At 39.8% G+C, this 8,664-nt stretch overlaps 1 protein-coding gene across 1 annotated transcript; it reads left to right on the forward strand.

Annotated features, from left to right (window-relative positions):
- The first annotated feature begins 2,992 nt into the window (after positions 1-2,992).
- Positions 2,993-8,392, forward strand: LOC131342014 (protein kinase C epsilon type-like). Its single transcript, XM_058372719.1, has 10 exons — positions 2,993-3,028; positions 3,799-3,897; positions 4,661-4,769; positions 5,816-5,865; positions 5,954-6,019; positions 6,193-6,228; positions 6,315-6,407; positions 6,512-6,556; positions 6,630-6,695; positions 7,271-8,392. Exons 1-10 carry the CDS (start codon positions 2,993-2,995, stop codon positions 8,390-8,392), a joined length of 1,722 nt encoding a protein of 573 aa, XP_058228702.1.
- The last annotated feature ends 272 nt before the right edge of the window (positions 8,393-8,664 follow it).

Below are 8,664 nucleotides of genomic sequence, written 5' to 3' on the forward strand. Positions count from 1 at the left end.
ACTGCCCAAAGTTCATTGGAACACCTCTTCCTCTGGCCCTTCTTCCATGGCCTCTTACTCTCCTTCCATGCCTTTAACCTCTTTGATCCATGCTTGCAAATAGCAACACAGAGGTGGCAAGGTGGCATCTTTTATAGATGGAAGAGGACTGATTGCTGATTGGAAAGTTTCACACAGGTGCAAATTGATATGTCAAGTGAAATAAGTGTCACGAAATGGGTTAAACTTCATGGTATTGAGTATCACACAGGTCTTGTTGTTTGCACTGATTTTGTACATGAGATGCCAGTGTTCAGTAAGATTGTCTGTATCTTTCTGAGAAATTAAGTGTTTTTTTGTGTATCAGAAATGGAGAGGAGCATTTTCATGCTTTTAATGTTGTTGACCAAGTGAATAATGTTTCATTTGTATCACCTCATGAGTTGAGATACTTCAAGCCCTTTGATATCCAAATGTCTTACGCTACACACTCATTTTACTATGTTGTGCCATATGGCTGTATTGTATAGGGCAACAGTGAGGTATCTCATCATTTTGGTTGGTACTGAACCATACTGGGTCATTGTGCAGGGTTTTTGAGCGCACTGCTTTGTCAAATTTAATACCTTTGTTAAAGGAAAAATAAATATTTTTGTTCATTGCAGGACTTTTTGGAGAGAGGATTGCACATGGATGACAGGATAGTTACACTAACAGATTCATTTTAACTCTTAATAGTGTTAATCCAAGTGCACCATGTTTGTGAGATTGTGTGCAAATCTTGCATCCTGTGTACCAAATAAGTAATGTATCTATGGTGTTATCAATTTCCCCGTCCTTATGGATTACAGAAGTAAGGATTACAGATGGTTATTCCTACCCTGCTATAATACAGTGTTGGAGGCATAAAAATGATCTACTTTAGGTATTTGTGCTGCACAGAAAATTAGCACCAGGAATGTAAATATTTTAATTTGTTCATTAACTTAAGGTGGTTGTTTATGCATGAAAGACAATTATTAAAGTAATGATCAACATTTTCATATAATTCCATATTAATGTTGCTGCTGTCCATCTGCACCTGATATTACACAATAGTGATGTAACACACACAGTTCATAAAAGCTTTTTGCTTTTTCTATTCTAAACCCCTGTGGTTTGGTGGATGTGTCTCTGACAAACGTCCTGTGCAACAAGAGATTTATTTTACATTTTCAGCTACAGTGGTTAGTTTGAAATAAAAGTTTGTTTAACAGAGGAAATTGAATCTCATATTATTTACATTTTATTCACACACAAAACATTAATGGTGAACATTTTTGACTTTATAAAATGATTCTCTCAAGTCTTGCTGATCGGCCCCTATTAAACAATAAAGTAAGACATCTTTTTCATAAAATAGTTTAGTAGCCTACTATTCACTTTGGCAGAATTTATCATTATAATCAACTTCATTATTTCCTGGATTTTGTATCACCATAGTCCCTACATGTATGTAAATGCAGGAAATGGAATTCAAATCAAAAACATTTTACCCCATTTTGTGCCCCCCGAACACTTCTCAAAGCAAAGTTACACCCGTGATTGAAGGTAATTATTAAATCACACACAGACACACACACACCCACACGCACACCCATACACACACACACACACACAAACAAATGAGCTAAATACAGTTTGATTATTTTTTTAAAATAAATGATAATATGACTAACAGAGGAATAGTAGAACTAAATGATCTTGTTATTAAAATATATAATTATTGTTAATGTGTTAAAGTAGTGTTCTTCTCTGGCTAACTTTAAGGGGGCGGCGTCCCAGCACCCCCTACTGACCGGCTGCCACTGCCCAAATTTCATTGGAAACTTGAGCTCTATTTTGTCCTCTAGCTGCAGCTCCTCCAGTATGCATGCAAACATCTCTTCCTCTGGCCCCTCTTCCATGGCCTCTTACTCTCCTTCCATGCCTTTAACCTCTTTGATCCATGCTTGCAAATAGCAACACAGAGGTGGCATCTTTTATAGATGGAAGAGGACTGATTGCTGATTGAAGAGTTTCACACAGGTGCATTAAATATTCATAATTATGCAATTTCTATCTATTAGCTGTTAATAGATTTTTTCCTTTTGTTCATATTTATAACAACAACAACAACAACAACAACAACAATAATAATAATAATAATAATAATAATAATAATAATATAGTATAATTAGTTAAAATAGACATTATTATACTATATATAATGATCCATAACATCTGGTCATGTAAAAACTGCCTTTAAGAGAGCAAGGGTTATCCTCATACTGAAGAAAACCTGCTCTGGATCCCTCAGACGTCAGTAGCTACAGACCGGTATCACTTTTTTTCTTTCAAAATATCTGAACACATTGTTTATAATCAGTTGTATGACTATCTCCTGCAGAATAACCTCCATGATCCCAACCAGTCTGGCTTCAAAGCAGTACATTCCACAGAGACTGCCCTTTTGGCGGTTACTGAGAAACTACATGCTGCTAGATCAGCCAAGCTGTCATCGGTCCTCATCCTCCTCGACCTTTCTGCAGCATCTGACACAGTTAACCACAAGACTCTTGTCCCTCAGGAGTCTTGGAATTTTTGGAACAGCATGGGAATGATTTGCTTCCTATCTGGATGGTCGCTCATATCAGGTAACATGGAAGGGATTGACATCTGTTCCATGCAGACTTTCTCCTGGTGTCCCACAAGCTCCTCTCCTTTTCTCCCTCTACACTCACTCTCTTGGCAAAGTTATATCCTCACATGGGTTTTCATACCACTGCTATGCCGGTGCCACCTTATTTTCACAACTTATTTTCTCCTTCTCTCCCTCAGATACAATGGCATCTACTCAGATATCAGCGTGTCTGGTGGACATTTCATCTTGGATGACAGCTCATCAGCTGAAACTCAATTTCAGCAAAACTGAACTGCTGGTCATCCCAGGTGATCCCTTGCCCAGGATCTTGCATTGTCTCTGAAAAACTCCATGGTCTCCCCTTCGGCCACTGCTCGCAACCTTGGGGTAACCGTGGACAATCAGTTATCCTTTTCCTCCCATGTTGTTAATGTGACATGCTCATGTTGGTTTCATCTGTACAACATCAGAAGGATTCGACCATTTTTATCCACAGAGGCTACTCAAGTGCTTGTTCAGTCTCTGGTCATTTTGACACTGGACTACTGCAACTCTTTAATGGCAGATCTTCCTCTTAATGCAATTCATCCACGGTAAATGATCCAAAATGCAGCTGAACGACTTGTTTTCAACCTGCCTAAGTTCTCCCACACCACCCCACTGCTGCGTTCTTCCACTGGCTTCCAGTAGCTGCACACATCAGATTCAAAACACTGATGCTGGCCTACAAAGCCAAGAATGGACCAGCACCATCTTACCTCAAAGCTCTTATTACTCCTCACACTGCACCTCACTCCCTCTGATCCACTAGCACTGCCCGACTGGTCCCATCATCTCTCAGGGTAAAAGGTAGGCATACATCTAGACTCTTCTCTGTTCAGGGACCAAGGTGGTGGAATGAACTTCCCCTAGATGTCCGTACAGCCGAGTTGCTGACTGTCTTCAGACAACGACTGAAGACCTACCTCTTCCTGAAACACTTAAACTAGCTCTTATTTTCCCCCATTTTTATGTATTGTTATATGTTATATGTATATATTTTAAAAAACAAAAAATAAAAGCAGCAACAGCTCAGTTTTAAGCTAATAGTATCCTAAGTCTGTAACCTACTGAACTAGTTTGTTTTGTGTGTCCTGTCCCGTGCTTAACTTCTTCAGGTTGGTCCACTCCGTACTCCTGCCCGGGCTTTCCTGATGATCCAGCTTCTACCACCACTAATCAGTAATGGTGTCCCTATAAAGCTGGGACAGAAGCCAGTACCAGGAGCTTGATTGCTCACTTCACATTTGGTGTTTGTGTTGTGTGTAGTTCCGTGTCGTGTTTCTGCTTCAATCTGGTTTCAATCCTTGCTTGCCTTGACTTTGAGGCTGATCTATGCCCTGTTTTGGTTTTGGCTGCCTTATTTGTATATACTCTCGCCTGTGAATGTAAATATTGCTACATTATCTATATATCTGGTAGTCAGTTATATTATTACTGTATAATACTATTAAGTATTATTAGTTAAAATAGACATTATTATACTATATATTGCAACCATAAAACAGCAGCAATAATAATAATAATAATAATAATAATAATAATAATAAATACATTTTTATTTTTATTCTTTTATAATTGTATTATTTCATTTTATTTTTTTAAATTATTATTAAATAATCCATAAATCGAGTTTCTATGCAGAAACCCCAATCCCAAAATCAGACAATCCCACGTGAGGTCTCGAGCCCCGGTGTCAGAACCTGTGCACGTGTCATGGTGGGCGTGTCCTGTTGTTCAAAGAACTGTTTATTTCTGTTTAAACTGTCTCCATGGTGATAGCGCGTCACGTGGAACGATTTTAAATCAAACCACAACATTGAGTTGGTGCTTGACTTTGGATAAACAACAGCAATCAAGACCACAGAAAGCGATTAGAGAAGAACAAACCCAAAGGACTAAAGAAAGCAACTGGAAAAGAAGAAACCCATGGACTTTAGACGATTTCTCCCGGATGTGACAAATTTTCCTCTCCGCAAGATCGGCTGTGCTGCGGGGCTGCTCGCTGTCTCTGCAGGTGCGGGTTACTTCGTGTACCGCTACTTTCAGAGACGCAGCACAGCTACCGACCACACTCAGCCAGCTCACGGTAGGATGATTTGACTTTAATATCATAGTGTTTTTACAATAAATCATGTTTAAGTTACACTGTGTTACAGTCTAATGTTATCTAGTTAATCAGCGATATCCTCTTCTGCCGCGAATTAGCCTAATGCTAGTTACCTTGCTAGCGAACTCGGCCATAGGAATAAACTACACAGCAAAATACTTAACCGGATTGATAACACTGACTTAAGAATTTATTTTATTTCGGCAGTAAAATGTTTACCTCACTGGTCGGTCACTTTTAACAATAATGACCACTGGTTTTAGACAAAATCATGCTTAGTCTAGTGATCTAGTCTAGTCAAGTCTAGTCTAGCTCTCGCGCACGGACTTTTCGCTAGCTCTCGCGCACGGACTTTTACCTCTTTAAATTTCGGTGTAATTTTTGGTCTAATGTTATTTATCTAGAGAATTTGTCTATGTGTTTCATTATTACACAAATTCCATGTTAAATTAATGTACCTTTTACATGTCATTAATGTCTTTTTGTTACAAATGTCTTATCTGCCTTTAGAATGTAGCTAATCGTGTCATTTCCACAATATCATAGTGAGTATAAAGATAGTTAGATTGCTGAACTCGGTCTCTCTCTCTCTCTCTCTCTCTCTCTCTCTCTCTCTCCATTTAAGATTACTAAATAAAATAATTAGAAAATGAATCTGCTTGCCATCACTAATCTATCATTTGTGTGTGTGGGAAACACTGGTCTAACATTAGCTACACTGCTAACAAACCTGGCTATATAGCTGGGGAGCTAAATATTGTATTGTGTAGAATAAAACATTAAAATCAGTAGATGGCTAAATATTCTCATTTATTATTAATGCCTGATTTTAATTGAATAGTTAGCTGAATGCTAATGCACTTGAAAACATGGCTACCCGTTTTAAGCTCTCAACACAATACAATATTTCTCCTAGTTTTACCTACTAGTTAATAAACTTGGCTGTTGGTTGTAAATGTATGATAGAAAATGTTAGTTGTAATTGAAGTCATTATTCTGAGTCACAGAAAACTCCTTTTTTACAGACTCTGTGGATGTGCTGGGAGAATCACCTGATACTCCCTCTGTCCTCCAGGTAAGTGTCCGCTAAATAGTCCGATTTTAACTACATTTCAAACTTTTAGGCTGCTACTAACTGTGTGTCTATGTCTATGTCTATTAAGGTCGATGAGCCCAAAGTGCTGATTTTTACCGGTGACCCTCACAGTGACACTTCAGCTGTCAGTCTGGTAACCAAATCTACAATTTATTTACAAAGATGACCGCAGGATTGTCCATGTGACAGAATGTTAGATGTGTTAGTATGAAACTGCTAGAAAGAGAAACACTTGTGAATTTTTTGCTCTACTTTTCACAGCCTCCCAGTGCTGGTGAGCTGAACAGAGCCTGGTGTGATGATCAGGTTCAGTCTCCGGACTCCATCAGCTCCCAGTCTGAGGTACTGTACAGTGCTGCAGCTGAGACACACACACACACACACGTCTTTACAAGTTTGAATGTTTATTTTTGTTGTTCTCTTTCTAGTCAGTGGAAATCAAGAGAGACCACCTCAGGATATTAAGGGGTCCAGAGAGTCAACCCTGTGAAACCACAGAGACGTACCCCTTGCATCATGAGGTAATCAGTCTTTATTACTCTGATGAAGAGATTTGACAGTAGTGAGTATTATATGCATGCTTTTTTTTAATAGTTCTTGAGTTTCATCTAATTGTCATTTATAGGAATTCTCTTATGACGACACTGAAGACTCGTCCACTGACATGCAGGTAAGGGATTATTCATTGTGGTGTGATAAAATTTTGTTAACTGCAGTGACTAATTGTGTTTGTGTGTGTTAAGGCTGTTGAGGCAAACCTGCAGCTGCAGTCCACTGAACCTCAACAAGACACTTCAACTGTCAGTCTGGTAACCAAACCTACAATTTATTTACAAAGATGACCGCTGGATTGTCCATGTGACAGAATGTTAGATGTGTTAGTATGAAACCGCTAGAATAAGAAACACTGGTGAACATTTTGCTTTACTTTTCACAGCCTCCCAGTGCTGGTGAGCTGAACAGAGCCTGGTGTGATGATCAGGTTCAGTCTCCGGACTCCATCAGCTCCCAGTCTGAGGTACTGTACAGTGCTGCAGCTGAGAGAGACACACACACACACACACACACACACCTTTACAAGTTGTTTTGTTTTGTTTTTCGATTTCTAGTCAGTGGACATTAAGATCCATATAATGTTCTGTGTTTTAATATAAAACTCTTGTGATATGAAGCACTTGTGATCTTTTTGCTCTGCTTCAATGTTCACTTTTGTGAATTGGGGTTGTAGACGTTGAGCTTTATCTAAATGTTATTTGCAGGATTTCTCTCAATTTAAGGACACTGAGGACCTTCTTACTGGAACTCAGGTAAGGGCTTATTCATTGTGACTTTACAAAATGTTGTTAACTGCAGTGACTAATTTTGTGTGTTTGTGTGTGTTAAGGTCGCTGAGCTGTATGATGAGCCGCTGCCCACTGCTTCTGGTGATGACCCTACAGCTTTCGTCCTGAATGAGTGTAATTCAGAGGAGAGCAGAGAGGATGAGGAGCTACAGCCTGAGAGAAAGAGCCTGGAGGACTTCAACTTCCTCAATGTGCTTGGAAAGGGTACATACGGGAAGGTGATTTTGTCCGAGCTCAAAGGCACTGATGAGGTGTATGCGCTGAAGTTTATGAAGAAGGACATGATCTGGGAATATGAAAACATCAGCTGCACCTTTATGGAGAGGCGGATCTTGGCTCTGGCCAGTGAACACCCCTACCTGACCCACCTCTACTGTAGCTTCCAGACCAGCGACTCACTGTGCTTCGCAATGGAATTTGTGAATGGCGGGGATCTTGCATTTCACATTTCCTGTTCATGTGGATTTGATGAACCCCGCACCAGATTTTATGCTGCTGAGATCGCCTGTGCCCTCATGTTCCTCCACCGCAACGGGATTATTCACAGAGATCTCAAACCTGGAAACATCCTCCTCGATGCCGATGGCCACTGCAAGCTTGCTGACTTTGGCTTGTGCGCAGAGGGAATACTAGACGGCAAGACTGCCAACACTTTTTGTGGCACACCCAACTACATGGCACCAGAGGTGTTACAGTATTGGGAATACGACACATCGGTGGATTGGTGGGCCCTAGGTGTGATCATGTACGAGATGATGACAGGCTACGCTCCGTTTCATGATCACAACGAGGAGAAGATGTTTGAGTCCATCATCAATGCTGAACCGGAATATCCATCAGACCTCAGTAGGAATGCGGTCAACATCCTCAAAGCGTTCCTGAGGAAGAAGCCCATGGATCGTCTCGGCTGTGTGGTGTCCGAGGGCAAGGAGAATGCCATCAAAGCTCACCCTTTCTTCAGTGAGATCAACTGGTCATGGCTGGAACAGAGGAAGATCACTCCACCGTTTCAACCACAGATAACATCAAAGAGGGACGTCAATAATTTTGATGGCAGATTCACCCGTGAGGAGCCCAAGCTTTCTCATGGGAATCTCTCCTTCTTCATCCAGTCCATCCAAGAGGAGTTTGATGGCTTCTCATTTATTAACCCTAAATATTAACTTTGCTAATCTAATATTAGCATATATTATTATTATTATTATTATTATTATTATTATTATTATCATACCATTTAAATTATAATATTTTATTTTTATATACACTATATATTATTATATTATATTATATTATATTATATTATTTCATATCATATCATATTATATTTTAATGGGCAGCACGGTGGCTTAGTGGTTAGCACTGTTGCCTCACAGCAAGAAGGTCCTGGGTTCGAATCCTGGGGTCGAACAGGCTGGGGCCTTTCTGTGTGGAGTTT

Source organism: Hemibagrus wyckioides, linkage group LG20 (assembly GCF_019097595.1).
Source record: "Hemibagrus wyckioides isolate EC202008001 linkage group LG20, SWU_Hwy_1.0, whole genome shotgun sequence".
In the NCBI taxonomy this organism is placed as follows: Eukaryota; Metazoa; Chordata; class Actinopteri; order Siluriformes; family Bagridae; genus Hemibagrus; species Hemibagrus wyckioides.